Raw genomic sequence first — 27,417 nt, forward strand, 5'->3', positions numbered from 1 at the left:
TTAGTCTTTCGGCCTGTAGCATATAAACAAAATGAAGCAACTGTCCCATATTTCCAACTTCATTTGAAGTAGACATTGAGACTCACAAAAAATGGACGCTATAGGACAGTGATCATGATTTGTCTCAATATCAGAATAACAACAATGAATGGGTAAAATAGCGATGGCTGGTGGAATGGCCATAAAGTAGGTCTGTGCAGTGTAAACTTGTCTAGGCCCTGCAAGTCAGGATGTAGGCTATGAATCGGAATAAATAGTAGGTAAGGTATACGGCCATCCCCAAAATGCACCAGAATACAGGAAATCAAATCTATTAAATTCCATTTTTTTAGGGGGGGGGGGGGGACCCCAGACCCCCAGTCTATTACTGTGCCCCACCAACATTTTTGATCACCAACCGCCACTGCCTACAAGACTTCTACTACAACACCGGTTTTTGTTGCAAGGGGTTACGTTTGAGGGGAATGGGCCTAAGATTACATTTCCAAATCTTCACCTTCAGTTCATTTTCTAGTTTGTTTCAATGCTTTGAGAGGCTTGTGGACATAGTGGCGGTTTCATTTTTTTTACAAATACAGTTTTAAGAACAAAAGGTCAGGGGGGCAGCAGGGGTTGCAAGGCTCTAAAGTGGGCCCCCCCCTGTAGATCCGCCCCTACTTGGACAACACCAAATGCTGTTACGCAATTGTGCACTCCCAAGCAGGTTGGTGTACACATCACGCACGCACACACATTTGAATAATTTATTTGAATCCACCAAATTACATTCAGAGAAAGTACAGAGAAAGGACAAAAATATTAGATAACAAGATAACAGGCTTTGATACTCAAGGATACAAGAAACATCACATGTGCCACACAGCAAGGCTGCATATTGTAGCTGAAATAGAACAGAATTTGGCCCGTTTTTTACCTCCGGTTTTTGAGAGCCCTGCCAGTCCAAGCCCACTGACTGTGAGTTTGTGGACTTGCCCCAAACTATCAAAGATTAATACTATCAATTTGCATTCATAACCTAGGTCTCTGATCCTTGTACTGATGGGCTGGTATTTGGTTATTTTGTCATAAAAGGCTATGTCCATGTATAGGTCAAAGACACAACCTACCTCCATCAACAGCTCCTCCCTCCTATCTTTAGCCAGAAAAATAATATCAGGGTTGTCAGGAATGTTTTTGAACACATCATTAGTACTGGTGAACCAATCTGCCATTACAAGGGAACGTTTGTACATAGAAGTATTTTAGTGTTTTTTCCTTTGCATTGCTTGCAATCAAGTCCACTAAGGGATATGCTTTTGGTTATACCAGGGTGTAAAAGGTTGGCCAGACAGAAATAACAATGACTCAAGAATAGTAGGTACAATTAATACAAAGACCAAAACATCTAAGCATACGAACATATCCAATAATATAGTTATATTTCATACGTAAACAATCAGTTGTAATATTAATCAGATGGGAGCATCAATGAAGAGAAATCCCGTTAATATTGACCACAGACATCACGATCCCCGCTCCTCCTCCTCTCGTCAGCATCTACGCCGTGACTGTGAGCTCCAGGGTGACCGGAGGGGCATCTGAGACGCTGTGCGCCCACGTCCTCTCCCCCCCGGAGCCGCTGGCCCTCAGGGTGACTCTGGAGGCGCAGTCCGGGAGCACCGTCATCCTGGAGGAGACGGTTTCCACGGATTACTACGGCTGCTCCACCTTTCAGGTCTGCTCCTCACTTGGAGAAGAACCAACAAATGACTTCATTATTTAAACTAATTTCAACGGAGCAGGGTTTTATCCCAAGTCCCATTCATCAGTGGTCTAGACCCCCCCTACTACCCCTACTAACCACTGTAATGTAACCACTAACGCATAGATAACCACGTTTAAGAGTAACTACAATGTTTGGGGTTCCCTGGCTCTTCGATGTTCCGTCATGTTGCGTAACGTGGTATGTGGTGGTTGTATGGGTGAGGTTGTACCAGTACATGAGCCCTGTATGGGGCCGGCGTCCAGGTACTGGTGTCGGGGTCGGGGCGTCCGTCAGCAGGATGGATCTCAGTGCATCGTTGTTGTACCTCAAAGCTACGTTGAGCCCTTGATGATGGGGCGGGTGGTGTTGCAGGTTCCCATGGTGACCAGCAGCACGGTGGCCACGGTCAATGTGACCATCCAGGGGGAGAGAGCCGTCATGAGCAAGGAGACCAAGGTCCTCATCGCCCCTCCAGCCTTCCTTCATCTGATCGTGACGGACAAGCCGCTCTACAAGCCTGGACAGACTGGTACACATGTGCTCACCCCGTCACAAGCCTCCAGCCTACAGGGAGAGGGAAACGCTGTATTGCAGTAGGCACAAATTTTGCTCTGCATTTTTTGTTTACTGCAATAAATAGGTTGGATCAAAGCGTAGGCTTTTGGGCTTCCGTCAACCTGGAAATTATATTTGTGTTCTCTCGCTGTTGTGAAAGGAAAACCAAACAGTCTGTTTGAGCTAGTCCCCGTCCTTCATCAATACATAGACAATGCCTCCAAACCACTTCTGGCAGACTCTCTTATTCTTTCATATGGTGTGTGGTTGCTGTTCAGCCTTTCACCGTCTCCACCCACAACAACCTGAGGGGGGTGGGCATGATAAGAACTGTTGTGTATTTAACAGGAACTTTGGACCAGGATTAATCCATATCACTTAGCGACCCACTACATCATGATTATCTAAAAGGCCTTTAAGGGGAACTTTGGACCAGGATTAATCCATATCACCTAGGGACCCACTACATCATATTTAATCTGAAATACCTTTTAAGGGGAACTTTGGACCAGGATTAATCCATATCACTTAGAGACCCACTGCATCATGTTTATCTGAAACACCTTTAAAGGGAACTTTGGACCAGGATTAATTCCATATTGCTTATGCCCCTTTTCCACCGACAGTACCAGCTCAACTTGCCACGACTCGGCCCGCCTTTCCTTGCGTCTCAATCGCCAAAATGAGTTACCTGGTATCTGGTACTTTTTCAGTCTCACCTCCGTCGAGGTTCTTAAAGGGGACTTATTATACCACCAGGTGTGAGTGTGATTAGCCTTACAAGCCGTTTCGAAAATCGGCCTAATATGACATCACTAGTGGGTGTGTCCACCTAGATCTGTGCTGGATAGATGAGCAATGTTTACTTCAGTCCACTGGGTAGGCTGGTAGATAGATCTATCCAGCACAGATCTAGGTGGACACACCCACTAGTGATGTCATATTAGGCAGATTTTCAAAACGGCTTGTAAGGCTAATCACACTCACACCTGGTGGTATAATAAGTCCCCTTTAAGAGAGCTGGTCTGATACTTTGGTGTGTCGTAAACAGCCTACTGGCCACTGATTGGCCAGAGTTACGCCACTGGACGAATAATGATGAGCGCAACGTCCGAGCCTGACACCCGACACCCGACAACCAACACCCGGAATCTTTAAATACTAGCATCAGCGTCAAAAATAGTGATTGATTATTGACCATGGCAGGATCAGCGCGCAAGAACACGCCGTGGACTGTGACAGAGGTGGAGACGCTTCTGTGCATAACCCTGTCTGATAATGTGGCGCGTGGTCGCGTATATGTCGCAGTTTCGTGCATGCGTGTTATGACGACCCGCCCACGTTAAAGAGATACTTCCTAGATGGAAACACAACGTGCCTGAAACCAAACCAAGTTGTGCCACGCTAAGTCATGGCGAGGTGAGCTGGTACTGTTGGTGGAAAAGGGGCATTAGTGACCGTCTACATCATGTTTCATCTGAAATACCTTTTAAGGGGAACTTTGAACTAGGATGATCTGAAATACCTTTGAGGATTTGGTTTCCTTGAAACCAAATTGTTCCTAGTTTTGATTATTGTTTTATTTGAAAATAAGGCTGTCCTTTTGATTGTTTGTGATCCCCTTTGACTCATGTGCATTCTGAATGTCCACACTTGAATATATATTTGAATACACCTGAATTTATTTATTTGTAGTCCAGTTCCGGATCGTCTCCATGGACGCTGGCTTCATCCCTTTCAATGAGCTGGTACGTGAATTCCTCTTATTTACAATCCTTCATCAAACTGGAGAGCCATGAATTGTTCCCGTCAGTCAAACTGACTCCAGCCGCCCTCCAGACGGGGAGTGGAGGCTGAGCTCTCTGACCTCTAGGGCTGCTGGCACGCTCTCCATTACCTTCCATACTACTATTCTTTTGGTGTCATTATGGAGGGATTTCCTATTGATATGTCATATAAAAAGGTCTTTATGATTATAATTACTCAGCTAAAGATAATATGAAGGAAAATACTTTGAGTAAAGAATCGAAAATACAAATAGTATGATAAGGCCGTACAAAGCTAGAAATGTATTTATGAAAATGAATATAAAATGTCTAAAAACGTCCTTCCCGTTTATTTGCAGTATAAAACAGTTGAGCTTCAGGTAAGAACTCTTCAAATGTACTACATAATACATTTTTGTACATTTTGGTGTATATATTTATATATTTTTAAAGTTTTTCATTCCAACCATTAATAAAAAGTTATTATACACAACTGCAAATCACATGGACTTTGCATAGGACGGAAATTGAGTAATCTTGGGGGTTTTAAATAATCAGTTGCATCTGTAAGTACAGCAATACCTGCTGGATTCGCAGTGATTTGGTACATGTCTCCATGTCTTTCACTTGATGCCAAGGACCCCAACAGAAACCGCATCGCGCAGTGGCTGGATAGGGCCGCCGTCAGTGGCATCCTGGACCTCTCTCACCCCATGAGTCCAGAGGCCGCCCAGGGACCCTACACCATCACCGCCTGGACGGAGAAGGGAGAGAGCACCTCTCGCTCCTTTGACATCAAGGAATACGGTCTGCCCCCGACTGCAACAAATACACACACGTGCACACACGTACTGGTGCTACACACTAAATGTTGTTTTAGAAACATTTTGAATCTGTTGGATTTTATTAGGCGGTTTTTCATGCTTGGAAAATGATACTTAGTCTTGTCCTTTCAGTTTTGCCAAAATATGCCGTCAACATTAGACTACCTAATGTCATAAATATTTTACAACAAGAAGTCCCCATACAAATTTGTGGAAGGTGAGTGTCCACAATGCAGAATTCATGGAAAATGCCCTTGAGTCCCATCATGCCTGTGGTCATCATTGCTTCCTCCCACTGTTAATCCACCAATGCCTTGCGAGGCCCTCCTTCTGACAGATACACCTATGGAAAGCCTGTCCTTGGGTCCATCAAGGTGGTAGTTTGTAGAGAGGGCCAGGGCCATTTTAGAGGGCATTATTTCCGGTCAGAAGACATCTGTGTGACATCACAACTGCAGGCAAGTGGCAACTAGACCTTGCAGCCAAGGGGGTTGGCTGGCAGTTATGTGACTCGTAAATACTTCCTACATGAACCCAGACTTATTCTAGACATTTTTAAATATCATCCAATGCATGGGGTAGTGTTGGGGTTATTTTGGGTCAGGTAAATCAAACATTTACAGAAATGATCACTCAAATAGAAATATTACTCCTCTTATTTGTCATTTGCCTCATATATATTAATGCTGCTTATATGTGTTCTAGATCTTGATCTATTTGGTTTCAGAAGGTGTTGGCTAACCTTCGCACCACTTTCTCGTTCTATCTCCCAGACGGACAGAACGGGCTGTGCAGCGCACTTCATTAGGGTATCAGAATTTGGCCCAAGAGATCAAACGTACCGGGACATGTTTGAGGTGACGGCTGAAATGGAGGAGTATGGCACTGGTAGGTTTATGAATGAATGAATTAGTTGTTTTGCAGACAAAACAAGACATTGTCAGTGTTGGTGTCAAATAATGACCGTTGCCTGTATATTTTGTAGGGGTGGTCATTCGAGCCAGTGGCCAAACGCCCTTTTCTGTTAATGTCAGAGAACTCACATTTAAGAATGTTGCAGATAATACTGCCTATAAGCCAGGGATCCCATTCGAGGGCAAGGTAATGGATATTGGCCATGAGCCATCAAATTCAATCTATATATATATATACAGTATGTACTGTATGTAGTGTATGTATTTTTTTTTATCTTTGCTTGTTTTAAAACTATTAAAAACTTGTGTGTGTACGTTTCCTTCCTTGGGTTCCAGGTCAAGCTGACTGGAATAGACAGGAAGGCGGTGGGGGACGAGGTGGTATATCTATACGTGGACGTCAACGCAGCGTCGTACAACCTCACGCTTCTGACCCAAGACAACGGCGTGGCATCTTTCTCCCTGGACACCTCCCTGTGGAATAACAGCGTGGTTCTTACGGTTTGTCCTTGTGTCTGTATGTTGTATCGTTGACTTGCGGCAAGAAGGTCCTGGGTGCAAAAGCATCTGGGTCCTGGTTTTGTGTGTTCTTCACGTGTTCACATGGGTTTCCCCTGGGTGAGCCAGTAACCTCCAACACCAACACCTCTGTGGGGTCAAGGCCCTGTCAGTGGACCTCCCAGAGAAGCTGTTCAATCAGAAAAGTTGACATGTGTTGTAATATCTCCTCCTTTAGGCAAGCTCTAGACCCAAGGAAGAACGGCAGTCATTTGTGCATGAGGAACGCCTGCCTGCATACCCCTCGGCAGGACTGATCATGAGGCCGTTCTACTCTAAGAGCAAGAGCTTCGTGAAGATCTCAGCCAACGGCCACAAGAGCCTCTGTGAGGGGGAGTCCCAGGTGGGCGCCCAGTACATCATCCAGGGCGAGGAGCTTAGGCCGGGGCAGGAGGAACTGCCCTTCTACTACACCGTGAGTCAGCGTTGTAAACACTTTACACAAACACTTCAACGCTTTGCTTTATTTATAAAGAAATGTGTACTTTGGAGATATATCTCTGGCGTTAGCGCTTTCTCCCTCCCTGTTCCGATTAGGTGATGTCCAAGGGTGCAATAATGAGGCACGGGCATCTTCCAGTTGCTGTAAAAGAAGGAATCGGTAAAATATCCTTCTATAGATATTCAAATAATAATTAATGTGCAAGTCCCACTCATGAAGCTTCTCTTCCAGAGAGGACGTCTCCTATTGGCTCCACTCCCTTGCTTGATAGCGTGACGGGCGTTATGGAAACGTTTAACAACACCCCCGCACCAATCATATGAAACACAGCCTTTCTAAATCTGTTAAGACTTTGGCCTTTCAAATAATTCAAAACTATTTTAGAAGAATGTATCAAGGATGTGCCATAACATTTATCATTTGAAATATTATTACTGCAAAGCTTTCTGAATTTTTCTTTAGTAGACCTTTTTTATATTGCTGCTACTACCCTCTCCATGCCTTATTCTTCCCCTTCCCTCCGATCTAGTCAACAAAGGAGTGCTATCCATCCCCCTGCTTGGAAAAGCTGCCCTCAGCCCATATGCCCAAGTGGTGGTGTACACTTTGATGCCAAGTGGGGAGGTGTTGGCGGATAACATGGACTTCCCAGTGGACCAGTGCTTCGAGAATAGGGTGTGACAGGCTAAACATCAATCTGAAATGGCTGACAAAGCTTTTTGTCAAATTGAATTTCATGGTGACTTGACTGTGCCCTTTAAAGTGTAACGTTATGCTAAGACCAAACCCAATGAAAATTGTTTAACATGACAATGCAAGGTGTGGTTTCTAAATGAGCATACATAAAGACAGCAATAGGAACTGATCAGAATGGCCATTAATACATGGTATTGTTATTGCAACCCTTTTTTGTGTTGCTATCTCCAGGTGAAGCTGGAGTTCTCAGCAGATCGAGAGCTGCCTGGAGGAGAGACCTCGTTTCGGCTGGAGAGCCAGCCAGGATCCTTGTGCTCCGTCAGGGCGGTGGACCAGAGCATCCTTCTGCTGCAGCCGGACCAGGAGCTCAGCGCTGCTTATGTACGTTCTCACACTCTTACCAAAGACATAGACTCCATCCCAGGACAACCAGTGATGACCCAGCTCAAAGGATGATAAATAAGGGTCAGATATTGTTTTTTCTATTTAAGGTACCGTAATTTTTGGACTATAAGCCGCGCCTTTTTTCCCCATTATTCGATTCTGCGGCTTATATAACGGTGCGGCTTATCTATGGATTTTTACAGCTAACGGCCACTCGGAAAATTAGTATTCAAAGCTTAAATCAGTATTCAGAGCTTTTTTTTTTTTTTTCACGTACGTGACGTTACCAGAGCGAGGGAGGCAAACTATTAGCGGGATCTCGGGAGGAAAAGTAATACTTAGCGAAATGCTAACCTTAGCTTAGTTGTTTGTTTACGTTCGCTGTACAGCGCCGCGCCAATCAACTGTGACTGGCTTGCTGCAGATCGTGAGCGTCTTGGTAATACCCGGACAATATAATGGATATAATATTGACACATAAGACAATCAATATTCGGTATTTGTTATGGATTTATTGTAAAAATTCCCTGAGAAGATGCACGTTCCAGGATGAATTGAAAAGCTCCCGTAAGGGCTGAGATGGCAGAGGACAGCTGATTTGAAACGGAACAACAGCTGTTCGCTTTCACGGGAAAAAACGAAGGAACTTCAACCTACTTTAGCCCACTAATTAACGTTCAAAAGCTATTAAATCTTCAACAAAATATGCAGATACTGTCAAAATTGGTTCCACAGAGTATATAGGGATTATTAATGTAGTTTTTGATGGTGTTGTTTTCTGGAACGAGTATTCGAATATTCGCTCGGAAAAACCAACGAGTATTCGAAGCCTGAAAAATGGCATTCGGGCCAGCCCTAATGGTAATTAAACATTAAAACACCTGCATTTTATAGTCCAGTGCGGCTTATATATGTACACATCATTCAAGTTAGCTGCTGCGGCTTATACTCCGGTGCGCCTTATAGTGCGAAAATACGGTACTATGCAAAAGGGCTTTTAGGGCAATCCCATTTCGTAAACCATGGGGTTTGCATCCAAAAGTGAACAGCAGTCTGTCGACTGTTTACTTTTCTGAACTAAGCAGCACAAAAAGCTGACAGTTGGCTACTGTTAAGACTGCTTAGGGCTAACAGGATATTGTTATATAACACTTAATGCAATGTTTGAGCAAAATGTACGGAAGACTTCCTTAAGGATACGGTGATATGTTAACCAACTATGATAAATACAATTGTGGATTTGAGATTGATTGAATAATGGCGTCTCATTTGCATAAATATATCTTTGGATAACTTTTTAACACAATCATCTGGAAAATAATCCCATAAATCCGGGACCCAAATTTTTGGTAATTTGGGTTTACCAGTTTTACCAGGATTTTATTTTTTCAGGTTTACTTAAACTTTCAATGTATAGAAAAACTTTCCAGGCGGACATTATGGGTCCATTTGGCAAAGAATAGTGCCTAGATATATTTTTTTAGAACGGGGTGGGGGCGCACCTTTTAGGTTTTGGAGACATCCGTACTTCCGGTCTACATATGCTTATTTTATTTGAACACTCCCAGGATTGTAGCCCAGGCTTGCATAACAAAAAAACACATTCATGACTAAAACCATAGTTGGCTATGACACATTTCAAAGGGAAATCAATTCAAAGAGTATAATTTTTTTGTTAAAAAAAACCCGTATCAAAAGGCTATGCATTGAATACAATAAAAACAAGTATTATACGCATTTAAATGTTGAGATAAATCTAGTTAGTAGGGCTTTCTCTTGTCTTACGTGGCCTCCATTGGAGAGCCCCATTTTAAGCCCACTGAACACGGTTCACCTCAGACTCGGGAACAGCCCTCTCTCACACATCGTCATGTCAGACTGCTGCACCTGCTCAGTCCCAACGCTCTTTTCATCCGTGGTATCTGAAGGTGTTCAACAAGCTGCCTGTGCAGAAGCTGAGTGGCTTCAGCTACCAAGTGGAGGACCGTGAGCCGGATCGCTGCTTACCGCCCGGGTATGAGACGGCGGAATCCACCGCGAAGGACGACGTCTACAGTGTTTTTAAAGTAAGATATGAGTGATGGCATGAGGAAGTACATCAATAATTATGTCAGATATAATATTTGGACCATGATGCCTTATGCATATGACATGTAAATTGCCCTTTTGTAATGTTATTTATATATTGTAGCAGGCCAGTGGGTGTGGGGTTTCCAAGCCACCAAGTTGAACAGATAAAACCATACAACACACAGAGCAGTTCAAAGGGGTGATTTATTTACAGGGTAAATAACTATCACCAGGGTGGGGAAAAGGGTAATCCGTATCCAGGGGCCGTCACCAGGAGGGTCCTCAAACAAAGCGGTCTGTACACAGGGGGGTAGTCAGATGGTCCAGGTAATCAATAAAGTCTCTCTCGCTCTCTTGCTCTCTCTCATAATCAACCCCTGATGTTAACGATGTTCTTATTGATACAATTTGTTGTTACCCCCTCTCCTCCAATCATACCACTCCCCTCACTCCTCCCTGCCGTCTGCCACAATATTTATGTATCGTTCTGATTCCTAACTGGTGATGACAAACAACATTTTCCATTTTTTTTTTTACTCACACTATTAGGAAATTGGAATAAAACTTGTGACCAACTCTGAGGTGAAGAAACCAGCCGCCTGTTTGTACCCTGAATATCAGCATTCTGATATGGATTATGATGCGGAATATATGCTATATGATGCAGGTAGGTTCCTTGATATCGGCGGATCTTTGAGGATGTTAAGCAATGTCTAATTTACATGCCTGACACTGAAAATCACCTCCATTCAAGGATATTGTTCAATGTAATGTACTCTGACACATTCTGTTTGTCAGTTGTTGAAGAATCCGACTCATCGATGCGCTTGAAGCCCATGAAAAAAAAACGGGAAAAAATAAAAACTGTGAGAAGCTACTTCCCTGACACCTGGATCTGGGAGCTGATCGCTGTCGGGTTAGTGCTCAACTCCTGAAACCTGGATCTGCTGGGTCAGTGCTGGGATTTAATCCCTGTTGGGTTAGTGCTGGGATCTGATCCCTGGTGGGTCAGTGTTGGGATCTGATCCCGTTGGGTTAGTGCTGGGATCTGATCCCTGTTGGGTCAGTGCTGGGATCTGATCCCTGTTGGGTCAGTGCTGGGATCTGATCCCTGTTTGGTCAGTGCTGGGATCTGATCCCGTTTGGTTAGTGCTGGGATCTGATCCCGTTTGGTTAGTGCTGGGATCTGATCCCTGTTGGGTTAGTGCTGGGATCTGATCCCTGGTGGGTCAGTGCTGGGATCTGATCCCGTTTGGTTAGTGCTGGGATCTGATCCTGTTTGGCTAGTGCTCTACTCTTCAGGTTAAACCTACACTAATTAGAACTATGTTGCTAAATTGAAATAATGGGCAGGATGTCTGCAGAAGTACGATAATTGGCAAGAGTTACAAGTATCTCATTTTAAAATGGAACTGAAACCATTTCAGTAAAAATAACATCTCCCACCCCTCAGAAGAGCCTGGGGTCCCCCAACCCATCAGGGAAGATGTCCTGATTGGTCACGAGCACTCCCATCAGCTTTGAGCCGTCTTAAATGGACATATGGTCTTATACTGTCGGCAAGGCCGGCCTAGTCACCTTGAAAGGATATCCTCAGTGTATTGTCATCTCTGGCTGATGGCTGTGCCGTTTCTGATAAATGACGGTGGTTAAATGAGCGGTTGAATCTCAACCACACCCCCTTAACACACTGGAGGTCCCTATTTGACGTGGTGACCCTCTCCATCTGCAGAGACAGCGGGTCGGTGAGCGTGGTGAAGACGCTCCCTGACACCATCACCAGCTGGCGGGCCCAGGCCTTCTGCACCTCCTCCTCCCTGGGCTTCGGCCTGTCCCGGGACACGGCGCTGGTGGCCTTCCAGCCCTTCTTCGTCAGCCTGACGCTGCCCTACTCGGTGGTCCGAGGGGAGGTGTTCACGCTCAGAGCCACCGTCTTCAACTACCTCCCTAGCTGCATCATGGTGGGCCTCTCCGTGCTGCGTGTCCCCCGGCCCCCCGGTGGGCTGAGGGGGGCCGAGGACGCTCTCCATTCATTAGAAGCTACTCAGAAAGGAAGAGATCCTTTTTACACCTCTTGCATCCAAGAATTTCAACGTATTGTGTATAGTATCATGTAGTGTAGTATTATGAAGAATAGGATGTAGTGTAGTTTGTAGTATAGTACGTAGCATAGTAGGCAGTATAGCATTAAGTTGTGTAGTATGAGATATAGTATGTAGTATACTGTAGTATGGGATTTAGTATGTAGCGTAGTATGCAGTATAGTATTATGTAGTCTAGTTTGTAGTATAGGATGCAGTCTAGGTTACAAACTAGACTGCATCCTATACTACAAACTAGACTATATAATACTATACTGCATAGTACTGTATAGTATGCAGTATAGCATTATGTAGTCTAGTTTGTAGTATAGGATGTAGTATAGGATGCAGTCTAGTTTGTAGTATAGGATGCAGTCTAGTTTGCAGTATAGGATGCAGTCTAGTTTGTAGTATAGGATGCAGTCTAGTTTGTAGTATAGGATGCAGTCTAGTTTGTAGTATAGGATGCAGTCTAGTTTGTAGTATAGGATGCAGTCTAGTTTGTAGTATAGGATGCAGTCTAGTTTGTAGTATAGGATGCAGTCTAGTTTGTAGTATAGGATGCAGTCTAGTTTGTAGTATAGGATGCAGTCTAGTTTGTAGTATAGGATGCAGTCTAGTTTGTAGTATAGGATGCAGTCTAGTTTGTAGTATAGGATGCAGTCTAGTTTGTAGTATAGGATGCAGTCTAGTTTGTAGTATAGGATGCAGTCTAGTTTGTAGTATAGGATGCAGTCTAGTTTGTAGTATAGGATGCAGTCTAGTTTGTAGTATAGGATGCAGTCTAGTTTGTAGTATAGGATGCAGTCTAGTTTGTAGTATAGGATGCAGTCTAGTTTGCAGTATGGGATGCAGTCTAGTTTGTAGTATAGGATGCAGTCTAGTTTGTAGTATAGGATGCAGTCTAGTTTGTAGTATAGGATGCAGTCTAGTTTGTAGTATAGGATGCATTATGTAGTATGTGTGTTGACTCTGCGCTCCCTCTCTGCAGGTCAGGGTCCAGCTGAGCAACTCGTCCCACTTCTCCCTCAGAGAGTGTGCGGACTGCCAGTACACCATGTGTGTGTGTGCAGAGGAGAGCAGGGTTTTCCAGTGGGAGGTCAGCCCCTCCTCCCTTGGTAGGACCTAATGACCTGCTCCTTATGCCCTTAACACCGCAGGAAACTCTCCTCCTTCATGGAAGGACAATCAGATCAATATAATACAATGAATTGATCCCAGTCCAGAAGAGTAGTGGCAGCCGCTCTTAAAATGAATCTCTTTTTATTTTCTCTCCATTTCAGTTCTGAGTGCGCTCCGTTCCTCGCTGTAAATGTCAGAAGTCTTCTTCACTGTAGCGTCACAGGCCCATTCGCACATCGTAGATAAATCACAGGAAAGGATCTGCCACTGCGTCTCTGAAGAACATCCCCAGTCTGGTGATCAAAGCACCACAAGCGTCCCTCGTGGCTTCACTAAACATCCGTCACCAATAACATTTGTAAAAATCACTTCTGTGTACTAATTCTACTGAAGGGCGTAGAGCAGCGACAGCACTATAGCACTTTGGTCTTTGTGATGAGAGGACTCTCACATAGCAGTTCTCACTGAGCCTGATCATGATGGTAGACGATCTTTCCGCGCATTGTGCAGCTGATTAACAAAGTGCTTTGGATTTTAATATTGTTGAGGAGGGCATTATATTGGTACTGGAGCATGCCCCTGATTTAAGTGTCTAGGGAGAGCAGTTGGCGATGGAGATAATCCTCACTTTTTGCCACTGTCATTTTGAAAGATGTGAAACAGCGGTGACTCCACTGAGTCAATCTGCTGCAGCATGTCTACTATAGTGAGGAGGCTACTCTAACTCTACTATAGTGAGGAGGCCATTCTAACTCCACTATAGTGAGGTGGCCATTCTAACTCCACTATAGTGAGGAGGCCATTCTAACTCCACTATAGTGAGGAGGCTACTCTAACTCTACTATAGTGAGGAGGCTACTCTAACTCTACTATAGTGAGGAGGCTACTCTAACTCTACTATAGTGAGGAGGCTACTACGGCTTGACGTGCGCCTCCCAAAAATGTTAACCTTCTGTTGAGGCGACGCAGCAGAAAGGGCTGTGATTGGTCCGCTTACAAAACCCAACGCAGAACTATAATGGTTCACGACTTCATTGAAGCATCTGCGTGGTCCTTGCGTTGGGTAAACGTGGAACCATAATCAGCCCTTAACTCCACTATAGTGAGGAGGCCATTCTAACTCTACTATAGTGAGGAGGCTACTCTAACTCTACTATAGTGAGGAGGCCATTCTAACTCTACTATAGTGAGGAGGCTACTCTAACTCTACTATAGTGAGGAGGCCATTCTAACTCCACTATAGTGAGGAGGCTACTCTAACTCTACTATAGTGAGGAGGCCATTCTAACTCTACTATAGTGAGGAGGCTACTCTAACTCCACTATAGTGAGGAGGCCATTCTAACTCCACTATAGTGAGGAGGCTACTCTAACTCTACTATAGCGAGGAGGCCATTCTAACTCTACTATAGTGAGGAGGCCATTCTAACTCCACTATAGTGAGGAGGCCATTCTAACTCTACTATAGTGAGGAGGCCATTCTAACTCCACTATAGTGAGGAGGCCATTCTAACTCCACTATAGTGAGGAGGCTACTCTAACTCCACTATAGTGAGGAGGCCATTCTAACTCCACTATAGTGAGGAGGCTACTCTAACTCTACTATAGTGAGGAGGCCATTCTAACTCCACTATAGTGAGGAGGCTACTCTAACTCCACTATAGTGAGGAGGCCATTCTAACTCTACTATAGTGAGGAGGCCATTCTAACTCCACTATAGTGAGGAGGCTACTCTAACTCTACTATAGTGAGGAGGCCATTCTAACTCTACTATAGTGAGGAGGCCATTCTAACTCTACTATAGTGAGGAGGCCATTCTAACTCTACTATAGTGAGGAGGCCATTCTAACTCCTATAGTGAGGAGGCTACTCTAACTCCACTATAGTGAGGAGGCTATTCTAACTCCACTATAGTGAGGAGGCCATTCTAACTTCTATAGTGAGGAGGCTACTCTAACTCTACTATAGTGAGGAGGCCATTCTAACTCCACTATAGTGAGGAGGCCATTCTAACTCCACTATAGTGAGGAGGCCATTCTAACTCCACTATAGTGAGGAGGCCATTCTAACTCCACTATAGCGAGGAGGCCATTCTAACTACTATAGTGAGGAGGCTACTCTAACTCTACTATAGTGAGGAGGCCATTCTAACTCCACTATAGCGAGGAGGCCATTCTAACTACTATAGTGAGGAGGCTACTCTAACTCCACTATAGTGAGGAGGCCATTCTAACTCCACTATAGTGAGGAGGCCATTCTAACTCCACTATAGTGAGGAGGCCATTCTAACTCTACTATAGTGAGGAGGCTACTCTAACTCTACTATAGTGAGGAGGCCATTCTAACTCCACTATAGTGAGGAGGCCATTCTAACTCCACTATAGTGAGGAGGCCATTCTAACTCCACTATAGTGAGGAGGCCATTCTAACTCCACTATAGTGAGGAGGCTACTCTAACTCCACTATAGTGAGGAGGCTACTCTAACTCTACTATAGTGAGGAGGCTACTCTAACTCTACTATAGTGAGGAGGCTACTCTAACTCCACTATAGTGAGGAGGCCATTCTAACTCCACTATAGTGAGGAGGCTACTCTAACTCTACTATAGTGAGGAGGCTATTCTAACTCTACTATAGTGAGGAGGCCATTCTAACTCTACTATAGTGAGGAGGCCATTCTAACTCTACTATAGTGAGGAGGCCATTCTAACTCTACTATAGTGAGGAGGCCATTCTAACTCCACTATAGCGAGGAGGCCATTCTAACTCCACTATAGTGAGGAGGCCATTATAACTACTATAGTGAGGAGGCTACTCTAACTCTACTATAGTGAGGAGGCCATTCTAAAAGTGGAGGCAGTGCTGCTGCCAGAGACGGCCCACCTCCTCTCCTGTCAGTGAACCAGCGATGGCCTGCCATCCCACATCAGCAGTGATGACAGACACACACACACACACACACACACACACACACACACACACACACACACACACACACACACACACACACACACACACACACACACACACACACACACACACACACACACACACACACACACACACCATTCCTTTGAAGAATGCTAACCGTCGCTAACAAGTCAGGTAGTCCCTCTGACGAAACGGCCAGAAACCTCTCCCTGAGGGAGGGGTGTGAGAGGCACCTCTCTTTGTTTTGATTTGAGGGCTTTGGTAATGTTGAGGAGGGGAGAGATGTTACAGTCATGTTAATGAGGTGGATGTGTGGGGGGGTCAAGTCTTAGACGGATGGAGAAAGCCTTGTGAACACAAATCAAGTGACAAGGGGGCAAATAAAAAGGTAGATCGATTAGCAACGAGTGTGTGTGTGTGTGTGTGTGCGTGTGTGTGTGTGTGTTTAGGGGAGGTGACCCTGGAGGTCCGGGCCGAGGCGCTGCACACGGAGCAACTGTGTGGGAACGAGGTGGCGCCCCCGCCCACGGTGGGCCGGGTGGACACAGTGGTGCGCAAACTACTGGTGGAGGTGAGGTTCACGCTCATGGATGGCACACACACACGTTGCCCACCTCGTACTCTGCCCCACACGGGTCCTCACATGTGTAAAAGAAAAGCCAACATCTCTTTAAGTCCCAACATGTTGTCGCTCTGTGTTAATCCTGAATCTTATGTTTTCTGTGTTAATCATGAAGGTCTTGAAACGCTCAAGCTAAACCTAGATGATAAGCTCCCACACAGAAAGCAGTGATAATGTTCAGTGAACCATCAGGTCAAAGCCCTGCTAGAGGACTCAATGGGCCGGTTCTGAAGGACCATAGAGACCCCAGAGCAACATGATGGGGGTTGTACACTAGAGTTGACTTAATTGTGTTTTTAGCATTCTAGGAATAAAGCGGATGTTAATCCTCATAGTGAAAGTGTGCCGTTCTTCTCCCTTCCAGGCAGAAGGTACCCCAGTGGCTGTTACCCACAATGCACTCCTCTGTCCTGGAGGTCAGTCTTCCCTCAGTTGGTTCCCATTTGTTTAATCAACCTACTTTGGGTTTCCTCACTGAAAAAGGGTCAACAACTCTATGTTAAGGACTACAGCGGCAAGACGGGTCCAGGGTCATTCTACAACACATGCAGCCTGAAGCAGGGCCAGGCTGGCAGGGCAGCAGGAACCAAAAGGGATACGGTTCAAATGCATGACAAATAGTAACTAGAGACCACAATGACAAAGGGACGTGAAACATACAACCAACTGACAAGGGACAAAGGAAGTGAACTTGTTTATATGGGGGAGAATCATCGCTTGAAGCAAGCCCAAATATTGCTAGCCCATCTCCAGTTTTTCCTTGAGATATTAATAATAATGTATATTATTATTATTATATAGACAGAACCCACACCAGACCTAAGGGTTAAATAGAATAAGTTCTAAATGCAAGGCTACCAATGTTATCCTTTACATTTTACCAACATTGATCTATTAAATGCTCAAAGGACTGTTAATAACAATAATATTATCCTAGATTTATGTAGTTCTAAATATATGAAGCCATGACAATCCAGAGATTTTTAAACCGATCCATAAGTATTCATCATTGCGTGAATTTGAATTAGTCAGATTACAGATAACTGTTCATTTGAAATGGATGATTTTGTACATTTTCGACACGCCCCACAAAGATAAATGACTGGATGAAAACCGTACAAATAGACACACAATGTCTACCGTATCTTGTGTCATTATTACAATAATTAATCATTTTTACAATAGTAAATCATTATTTCTTTAGATAATTTACAATGCTCCCTACTAATTTATTTTAAACGATGTAGACGATGGATTGATGGAAGTCAATCTTACCTTGTAACAATTTCTCTCTTCATTAGTTTGTTTTTTTATTCCCCAGCAGAGAAGCCAGCAGAGAAGAACATCTCTCTCCTGCTGCCAGACCTGTTTGTGGCTGGTTCTGCCAGGGCCTCTTTCTCTGTGTTGGGTCAGTACCTTAAAGATATCCAACAAGGGTTTTTAATAATGCAATCATAGTATAGAATTATGGAAAATTGTTAATAAAGCAATGAAAAATAATTAGAATTAAATAAATATATAAGAGGGTACATTTGTTTTTCGTATTTTGTTACATCTCCCATATTGTGTGTGTGTGTGTGTGTGTGTGTGTGTGTGTGTGTGTGTGTGTGTGTGTGTGTGTGTGTGTGTGTGTGTGTGTGTGTGTGTGTGTGTGTGTGTTGGCCAGGGGACCTGATGGGCCGGGCCATGAAGAACCTGGACAAACTGCTGGCCATGCCGTACGGCTGCGGGGAGCAGAACATGATCCTGTTCGCCCCAAACATCTACATCCTCAACTACCTGACCAGCACCGCACAGCTGACACACGCCATCAAGGAGCGGGCCACGCGCTTCCTGGAGAGCGGTGAGGCCTGCAGAGAGCACCAGACAGCACTATTATCACCCAACATCATACACAGTCCCACCAGAAGGTCTCCACTCTGAAACGCTCGTGGTGAGGCCAGTGTTCAGCAGATCTCACCATGCGCTCCATGTCAACGCTCCCTTACTCAGAGGGGAGGGGCTCAAAGCTCTGAGTGTGTGAGCTGAATTCACATCAGCTTCGAGGTCACGTGACACAGCCCCCTAGTGGCTCAGCTAGGACACACATCGGGGGACCGGGGGCGGTCCCCAGCATACATCGCCTCAAAAGTCACTGCTTGCTACTGCTTTGGGTTTGTCTTTTTGGGCAAAAACCTGAGGAAGAGACCTATTGATGAAGAGGTTAAGAAAGACGAACATAGTTTAGAAAACAACTGGGCAGAGCGCAGAGCAGCCATAGGAATCACAAATTAAATCATAATTTAGATATGTTTTTGCATGTATCAAATGCAAATCTACAATCTGAGCATCCTATGCATTCATGTGCAGGCTACCAGAGAGAGCTCACCTACCGGCATGACGATGGCTCCTACAGTGCTTTTGGCAAGAGCGACGCGTCTGGAAACACCTGGTGAGTACGTCAGCTGGGGCTTCTCTTCGTAGTTGGCATGGTAACCGGGTGGGTCTTCCCGCCATGTGCATGGGTTTCCTTTTGGTACAGGGCACATTTTATGACCCCCCCCCCCCCCCCCTCGAAGAGACAGGAAAAGTCCCTTAAAAGGCCCCTATTGTACCACCAGCTCAGGTGCGTACGTGGGGCCCTTCATAAGCTGGTAAGACACCCTGGGAGGGAACGCAGAAAGAGGGAACCCTCCTTCCAGGGATGGTTAGGAGTGCAATGACTGCCACAATAATGGTCAGGTGCAATGGTAGCAAAACGGGGAAGAGGTTGGTGTAGAGGTGCTGGGAGCCAGGCGTCTCTGCATGATCCTACACACTGAAACATAAAAGGGCATTGAAACCCCACCCCTCATTTTCTTACCATTACCTTCTTAATGTGTCGTTTGTGGCGCTTGTGCCTCATTCTCTGTCCCAGGCTGACTGCCTTTGTGATGAAGTCGTTTGGCGGCGCCAAGCCCTACATCTTCATCGACCCCAAACTAATCGTGGACTCCAGAACCTGGCTGCTCAGCCACCGGCGGAAAGATGGATGCATCACATCAGTTGGAAAACTGTTTCACAACGGCATGAAGGTAACTTGGATCAATCCAAAGGAGCCATACGGCAGCAAATGTATTCAGGAGCTTCGTAGGACCAACAGTGGTTCCCCTAAGACGTGCTAGAAGGGTGTGGTACCTGTCCTCCCAGCTGTGGTAAAATAGCATTTGGGAATTTATTGTCACTCACGATGCACACTTAGAATAAATAACAGAGACATGCTTTTGAAATCTAGTCCAAAGACGATGTAAATACCTGACAGCCGTGTGTCTGAAGAATGTTACACTTGTATCCTCAGGCCTAGTTCTGCTACAAGGTATTATGTCTAGTGCTAACCGCAGTAGAGATGGAACTCAGACATAATGACATCTGGGCCAGATGTCTGATATCACATTGCTTTGTAGACAACTGTTTTTCAGTTCAGATGTTTGTGGGTCAGTAAAAAAGAGAACTGTACTAGGAAAATAAAAATGGACTTTTCTTTTCCAAGTTGAGTAGATCAAAAGTCAAAAGCGATGGGATTTTCAGATCAAATCCGGAATTCCAGATTTCCGACCTAGAAATTGTCACCTTTGTGAATCATGCGTATCTGTAGTTAACGAATGCATGATCCGTAAAAACCTGAGTGAAATGGGGAGGATTTGAGGGCATCTACTGTTTGAAAGACATGAAGATTTATTCCTTTCCAAGTATCCAAGAGGATGTGTGTTTGTGTCCAGCTGGAGCTCAGCAGGCCTATCTCCACACCTCTGTACCCTACCCGTGTGGTTCAGTGACAGGTGACAATAATGAGCCCAGAAACTCAGGGCTCATTTCCTTCCATCGCCATAGTGCCAGCGACTTCCCACTCAGTCAAGGAGGCGTGGTTCTTCTCTTTTCTTGTGCTTACTACGTGCTTTGGTGCAGCCTGAGCTCATTCCATCCTGTTCCCCCAGGGCGGGGTGAGCGACGACGTGTCTCTGACCGCCTACATCACGGCTGCACTTCTGGAGCTGGATGCAGTGAGTGCCCCTGCCCCATGTTGATATGTAGAAACGCCTTGAGCTATACATATATAGAAACACCTTGAGAGAGATATATATATATATATATACACACACACACACACACACACACACACACACACACACACACACACACACACACACACACACACACACACACACACACACACACACACACACACTTTTATCGGGCGATAAAAAAAATATCGCCGTTAATCTATTTTCAAACACTTCCTTGTTCGGACCCATCATGTGACTGAACTAACCAATCAGGAGCTAGAATTTAGACTGAGGTAAACATGAGGGAATCAGAGAGGCAGATTCAACAGAATATCCTGACTGTGTTAAATATGTAAGTAATAATTGTGTAACATAAATATATAAATGATTAACTGATTGTAAGTACATTTCTAGCAAATTAACTCCAATATAAAATTTATTCTACAACTTTCAAATATTTAACTTCTAAACCTTACATTATTATGGATAATTACACGGCTCTTCTCAATGCTGTAGACTGCTCTTCACAACTTCCGGCGGTGAATTATGTTTGATAATTCACCGTTGCCAAGTATAATTGACAGCTGTCAAGGTAAACAAATGGTATAGATATGAATATATATATAGAGATATTTATTTATACCGTCTGTCTGGTGTGTGTGTGCCCATATAGATACAGTATATAGCTGATTCCCTTGTTCCCTGGTGTGCCCATTGCAGGCAGACCCCATGGTGTCTGGGTGCCTGCAGTGCCTGAGAGTGGCGGTAGCGGGAAAGCTGGAGAACATGTACACCACAGCCCTCCTCTCCTACACCTTCACCCTGGCAGGGGACCAGCAGACCAGGGCCGCGCTCCTCACCGCTCTCCACCAGCGCTCTGTCACAGACGGTAGCTGCATCTCTGTTCGGCCTGCCCACGCATGAAGAAGCCTGACGTTTTGAGGAGAACATTGATAAGATCAGGTTCTAGACTAGATCATCCGTAGGCACTCTACTTTTTCAATATTTGCAGGGCACGCACACATTTAAAGAAATATTGGGGATCAGATGTACCCTGTATATGTGTTAAAGACAGTATTTGTTTTCAATACATGTGGCTTTATATTCAAGTAATAAAGATAAACCTTGAACTCCTGCAGTAGTTCAAGTGTAGTTCTCACAAAAGCCCCTCACTATCTCTGCTCTTTAGGGGGCACGCGCCACTGGAAGCGGGCGGAGGCCTCTGAGAAGGTTCTGGACTCCCTGGAGGTTGAGATGACGGCCTACGTACTGCTTGCGGTTCTCTCCGGACCCCCGGTGCCGGGCTTCGACCTCGACTATGCCTCCAGCATCACACGCTGGCTCATCCAACAGCAGAACCCCTACGGCGGCTTCGCCTCTACGCAGGTCGGAGGACACACACCAATGTACACTGTGTGATACTAAATGGCCCCCAGCATTAACGTCCACCCACACACGCAAGCTTTCACGTTCCAGAATCTCATTCAATCTGTCCTGTCTAACCACAGTTTGATTTTAAATGAACTGAGGAGATGTGTGGTTGTGACGCCCGGTGCAACGTGTAAACCCCGTTGGACCCCGACAGGACACGGTGGTGGCCCTCCAGGCCCTGGCCCGCTACGGCGCTGCCACCTACAGCTCGGAGGGCGCCTGCGTGGTGGGGCTGAGCTCGCTGGGCGGGGCCAGCTGGCAGTTCACCGTGGACCAGAGCACCCGGCTGCTGTACCAGGAGCAGGCGCTGGACCGCCTGCCCGGGGACTACCGCATCACGGCCCAGGGGCAGGGCTGTGTCCAGGCACAGGTGGGACCCCCAGGGGCAGGACTATGTACAGGCACCGGGCTGTGTCCGGGACCAGGGCTGTGTCCGGGACCAGGGCTGTGTCCGGGACCAGGGCTGTGTCCGGGACCAGGGCTGTGTCCGGAACCAGGGGTGGAGGAGGAAGGAGGGGTTTCCAAGAAGCCAAGAAGGGGTTCCCACCTCATGGGTTGATACTAGTCACTGAAGCCTGAGGGTCTGTCTTGGTTGCCCCATGACGCATCTCTGGTCAACTGCCGCTTTATGGGTGCCAGGCAGCAGCTCTTATTATTTGTGTTCATCCATTGGAAGGTATAAAGGCTTTCCTTGTATAAAGTCTTAACTTTCATCTTAGCATTCATTAATAGTCCTTAAGATATGTCAACCATGGTCTAAAAGATAGGCATGTTGAAAGTCTTCTTCGAGAACTTCTACAATTCTATCAATTTAGTACTAATGGTCTGTATATAAATATTTTGTATCGAACTTCCCAACTTTCCTTAATACATAGATGAGCTAGTATAGCCTTTGATTTCATGGTACCTACAAATGCATATAATCAGTTTGATAATACTAATTAACTAGTTCAGTTTCAGCCTTAAAATATATATTGGCATATGGAGAGATTTTTGGACTTTGTAAGCTCCTGGTTTTTGTTTTTGTATGGTGACGGTTCCCCCAAGATCGGGGTAAGCCCCCGATTCAATATTCCTGGAGGGGGATGGCACTTAATCTAATTCCACAAGTAATTCCACCCCGATGTTGGTTCACCTTGTTGTCACCAACCAGATCGCCATGCGTTACAACATCCCCCCTCCTGGTGACTTCAGTTCCTTCCACATCGTCGCAACAACGACCGCTGTGTGTAACAGCACCCGGCCCACACTGACCATCAGAGTGGACCTCAGGTAAGGTTATGGCAAAAGGCCAGACTGTTGAGAGAGGGGTGGTGGAGACCTCAGCAGATGGACCACAACGATACCTACCAGATAGACGGGGAAACCGGCTGTGTGCTGTCACTGGCTTAGTGAATGTACAGTATACAACCATTGGATCCACCAACAACAGAACATCAAACACAACACGAGTCTAGGAATGAATTCTAGACTAAAGGGTACACTGTGGACTTAACCAGTACATTTTTTAATGAGACACACTGATTTATTGTTTTGTAACTAAAATCTGCCCACTGGCTCTCCAGTCCTAAAGGTTCCATAGCCCTGTATCAACATGGTCTCACAGGAATACGCCACATCACGGAAACACGCCGATATCCGTGTGTGAGCCACGGAATAACAGTGTAATTTACTTGCATTGGAGCAAATTCCGTGGCCACATCACGGACAATTTAAGTGATTCCGTCAGACCACCACGGATTTTGAGTTAAGCCCCCGCTGTGGTCAAATGTGGCACACACACAGATTGAAACGGGAGCACACACACAGATTGAAACGGGAATCTGTGTGTGTGCCACGGAATATCAGTCATTTACTTGCATTGGAGCAACTTCCGTGGACACAACAAGGACAATTTAAGTGTTTCAGTGAGACCACCCCGGGTTTTGAGTTAAGCCCCCGTGGTCGACTCGCTCGTTGAAACGGGGATCCGTGTGTGAGCCACGGAACTTCAGCGTCATTAACTTGCATTGGAGCGAATTCCGTGGCCACATCACGGAAATCGGCGTGTTTCCGTGATGTGTCCACGGATTTCGAGTTATTCGTCCGTAGTCATTTCACGGATTCCTGTGAGACCAGGTTGCCCTGTATAGATTGCAAGCAAACCAAACCCCTAAAACAACTTATCTTAGATGAAATGGGATCTAGTGGACTACATCATAATGCAATGGTTTGATCCTTGTTCAAATCTCCATTCAAATTCAGATGTTTATATGGACTAAAATTGCTCGTCATTGCTTGAGTTACCTGTTACTGGCCATTTTGTGTCGCTTGGTAACATCACAGAGTTTCTGAATCAAAGAGTCCACCATACAAAGAACTTTTTAAGATGTTGCTCAGACAACCTCAAATTCTGTGTTGGGTCTTCTGGAAGGTGAACTTGTTAACTGAATGGCCATCTGAGAAGGTTTTCTGCCCGTGTTGCTCAGGTACCAAGGTAGGAGAGAGGAGACCAACATGGTGATCATCAACCTCAAGCTCCTGTCAGGCTATGGCCTTCAGCAGAGCACTCTGCAGGAGGTGAGTTTAGATGCACTGGACTGTGTAGCCCTTTAAGTGAGTTTAGATGCACTGGTCTGTGTGTAGCCCTTTAAGTGAGTTTAGATGCACTGGTCTGTGTGTAGCCCTTTAAGTGAGTTTAGATGCACTGGTCTGTGTGTAGCCCTTTAAGTGAGTTTAGATGCACTTCTCTGTTCTGTGTGTAGCCATTTAAGTGAGTTTAGATGCACTGCTCTGTTTTGTATTCATATTTCTTTTTCAACATGAAGATGGTTGTCAGCAAGCGTTCTGTGTTCTTCCCTCTCAGCTGAAGAGAGAGAGCAGTGTGAAGCGTGTGGACTTTGAGGAGGGCTACATCAACATCTACCTCGACGGCGTACGTACCAGGGGAGCCCTGTTCCCATCATGCTTGTGTTTACATTCCTGTGCTTCTCCCCTCACTGTTCTTCTGTGTGCAGCTGAAGAAGGAGGTGTTGAGGAGCTACAGCGTGACCCTGGAGGAGGAGGAGGCCGTCAGGAACCTGAGGCCGGCCGTGGTGAAGGTGTACGACTACTACCAGACAAGTATGACCCCCCCGCAGTCCCACTTCTTAGGACTCGTGTGAGGAGGAGTTAGGAGGAGTGCTCTTCATTAGATTGTCCTTTGTGTTGTTTCCAAGGTGACGAGGCAGTGGCAGACTACTCCTCCCCTTGTGCGGAGCGTAAGTACACCCAGTTTAACCACGGCCAGCTGAAGCTTGCCAAGGTTCCTGCCTAATGTGTACATCGCATTACAGCTTGCTGTTTTGTTATTTATTAAAGTGTAGATCCTGCTGTGCCTCTTTTTGGTTTTTAAGCAAAAACTACAAACCAAAAATACTTGAATTACAACTTGAGAATTGCAAATAATAACCTTTAATCTTGTAGGTGATGATGTGAATGATCTACTATTGGAACGATCGGAGCCACCAACAAGAAGCACATCAATCAAATTAAAGCCGGACTAATGGTTGTGCTACATTGTTAATTGTAGCCAGTGAATTCTTTGAATGACAAAAGATTAGATTTAATTTCAACATATACACTTTAAAAAAGAGGAATTTGCCAAGATGACATGCATTCAAGAAAGCCAATGTTTATTCAATTACAATTCTGTCTTTTAATCGATAAAGGTAATCCATAGTTTCCATTGGCGTGACAGTGAGCTATGAAACAAGGTACCGTAAACACAATAATGGTCCAACAGTCGACTGGGATTGAATGGATCCGAACGACGGAAACAAACCAGTATTACAAAACAGCTTAGGTAGAAGTTTGTCTGCACAGGCTGGGTGATTACAGGTGAATTGTGATTGTGATTTCATGTAGTGCGCCTTGCTCGACATTTTATTCTTTCTAACAAATATTATATTAATTCATCACTACCATAGAGTTTAAATTTCGCCACAATAAAATCTTTAAATGACAAAATACAAATATCTGTTTCCCTCGTACAACACTGTTTGATTTTCAATGGAACCCATCTACGTTCCTCTATCAATAGAACCCACCGTAGCCCATCTACGTTCCTCTATCAATAGAACCCACCGTAGCCATCTACGTTCCTCTATCAATAGAACCCACCATAGCCATCTACGTTCCTCTATCAATAGAACCCACCGTAGCCCATCTACGTTCCTCTATCGATAGAACCCACCGTAGCCCATCTACGTTCCTCTATCAATAGAACCCACCGTAGCCCATCTACGTTCCTCTATCAATAGAACCCACCGTAGCCATCTACGTTCCTCTATCGATAGAACCCACCGTAGCCATCTACGTTCCTCTATCGATAGAACCCACCGTAGCCCATCTACGTTCCTCTATCAATAGAACCCACCGTAGCCCATCTAGATTCCTTTATCAATAGAACCTACCGTAGCCCATCTACGTTCCTCTATCAATAGAACCCACCGTAGCCCATCTACGTTCCTCTATCAATAGAACCCACCGTAGCCCATCTACGTTCCTCTATCAATAGAACCCACCGTAGCCCATCTACGTTCCTCTATCAATAGAACCCACCGTAGCCCATCTACGTTCCTCTATCAATAGAACCCACCGTAGCCCATCTACGTTCCTCTATCAATAGAACCCACCGTAGCCCATCTAGATTCCTTTATCAATAGACCACAAGACCATGAGGTTCGGGGGGAGGAGTGGGGCATAGCATTTTTTCTTAGATTTTCTTTCCCCTTTTCCACCTCATTGTCATCATAAATTATCTACCTACCAAATGTGACGCATGAACAGAGAAGAAACCACATTCTGACATCACAGCAGACTGTTACACACCCACTCAACACGTCAGCACAACACACGCACAACACTGTCACAGAGGAGCAACATGACCCCTCAACAAGACACAGGCTGGCACCTGGTGATGATCCAACCCTCTCCTAACAGTGGGGGGCGGGGGGGTGTGTATCACAGTGGCATACGGTAGCATCCACACAGTGGACTGTGCTAGTGCCAAATGGGGGGTTCTCTGTACACTGAATCACTTAAGGCACAGCTTGGGGAACGGCATGGATCCATGTCATCCCTTATGACAGTCCAGTCGGACAGTGCCAAGTGTGAAAGGTGGTCTCTGGGGCTCCCTCTGGTGGCTCGCTGCGGAGACGCCTGCTTCGGAAAGTCCAGAGTTTGGGGTCAAGGCTCACACAATCCTTGGATACACTGGATGTGTGTGGTGTCTGTG

The 27,417-nt window shown here is 45.4% G+C and overlaps 1 protein-coding gene across 3 annotated transcripts in view; it reads left to right on the top strand.

Annotated features, from left to right (window-relative positions):
* Positions 1-26,153, top strand: part of LOC132474665 (alpha-2-macroglobulin-like) — a 27,101-nt gene extending 948 nt beyond the window's left edge. The window contains exons 2-36 of one of the 3 annotated variants that reach the window (XM_060075487.1): positions 1,534-1,714; positions 2,117-2,273; positions 3,995-4,047; positions 4,425-4,445; positions 4,704-4,872; positions 5,022-5,106; positions 5,227-5,347; positions 5,663-5,777; positions 5,875-5,990; positions 6,140-6,304; positions 6,540-6,776; positions 6,899-6,962; positions 7,333-7,478; positions 7,731-7,880; positions 9,812-9,949; positions 10,503-10,620; positions 10,752-10,869; positions 11,686-11,914; positions 13,026-13,152; positions 16,535-16,656; positions 17,072-17,123; positions 18,029-18,115; positions 18,374-18,550; positions 19,057-19,138; positions 19,604-19,760; positions 20,661-20,726; positions 21,450-21,618; positions 21,919-22,115; positions 22,315-22,530; positions 23,314-23,432; positions 24,629-24,719; positions 25,006-25,074; positions 25,157-25,262; positions 25,358-25,399; positions 25,605-26,153. In XM_060075487.1, coding sequence (XP_059931470.1) covers positions 1,534-1,714; positions 2,117-2,273; positions 3,995-4,047; positions 4,425-4,445; positions 4,704-4,872; positions 5,022-5,106; positions 5,227-5,347; positions 5,663-5,777; positions 5,875-5,990; positions 6,140-6,304; positions 6,540-6,776; positions 6,899-6,962; positions 7,333-7,478; positions 7,731-7,880; positions 9,812-9,949; positions 10,503-10,620; positions 10,752-10,869; positions 11,686-11,914; positions 13,026-13,152; positions 16,535-16,656; positions 17,072-17,123; positions 18,029-18,115; positions 18,374-18,550; positions 19,057-19,138; positions 19,604-19,760; positions 20,661-20,726; positions 21,450-21,618; positions 21,919-22,115; positions 22,315-22,530; positions 23,314-23,432; positions 24,629-24,719; positions 25,006-25,074; positions 25,157-25,262; positions 25,358-25,399; positions 25,605-25,684 — 4,342 coding nt within the window. In that variant the 3' untranslated portion in view covers positions 25,685-26,153. Of the gene's footprint in view, positions 1-1,533; positions 1,715-2,116; positions 2,274-3,994; positions 4,048-4,424; positions 4,446-4,703; positions 4,873-5,021; positions 5,107-5,226; positions 5,348-5,662; positions 5,778-5,874; positions 5,991-6,139; positions 6,305-6,539; positions 6,777-6,898; positions 6,963-7,332; positions 7,479-7,730; positions 7,881-9,811; positions 9,950-10,502; positions 10,621-10,751; positions 10,870-11,685; positions 11,915-13,025; positions 13,153-16,534; positions 16,657-17,071; positions 17,124-18,028; positions 18,116-18,373; positions 18,551-19,056; positions 19,139-19,603; positions 19,761-20,660; positions 20,727-21,449; positions 21,619-21,918; positions 22,116-22,314; positions 22,531-23,313; positions 23,433-24,628; positions 24,720-25,005; positions 25,075-25,156; positions 25,263-25,357; positions 25,400-25,604 lie in introns of those variants that run through there. The other 2 variants (XM_060075488.1, XM_060075489.1) reach the window with 2 other exon arrangements.
* Positions 26,154-27,417: the final 1,264 nt, after the last annotated feature.

This window comes from Gadus macrocephalus, chromosome 16 (assembly GCF_031168955.1).
Source record: "Gadus macrocephalus chromosome 16, ASM3116895v1".
NCBI classification, from domain to species: domain Eukaryota; kingdom Metazoa; phylum Chordata; class Actinopteri; order Gadiformes; family Gadidae; genus Gadus; species Gadus macrocephalus.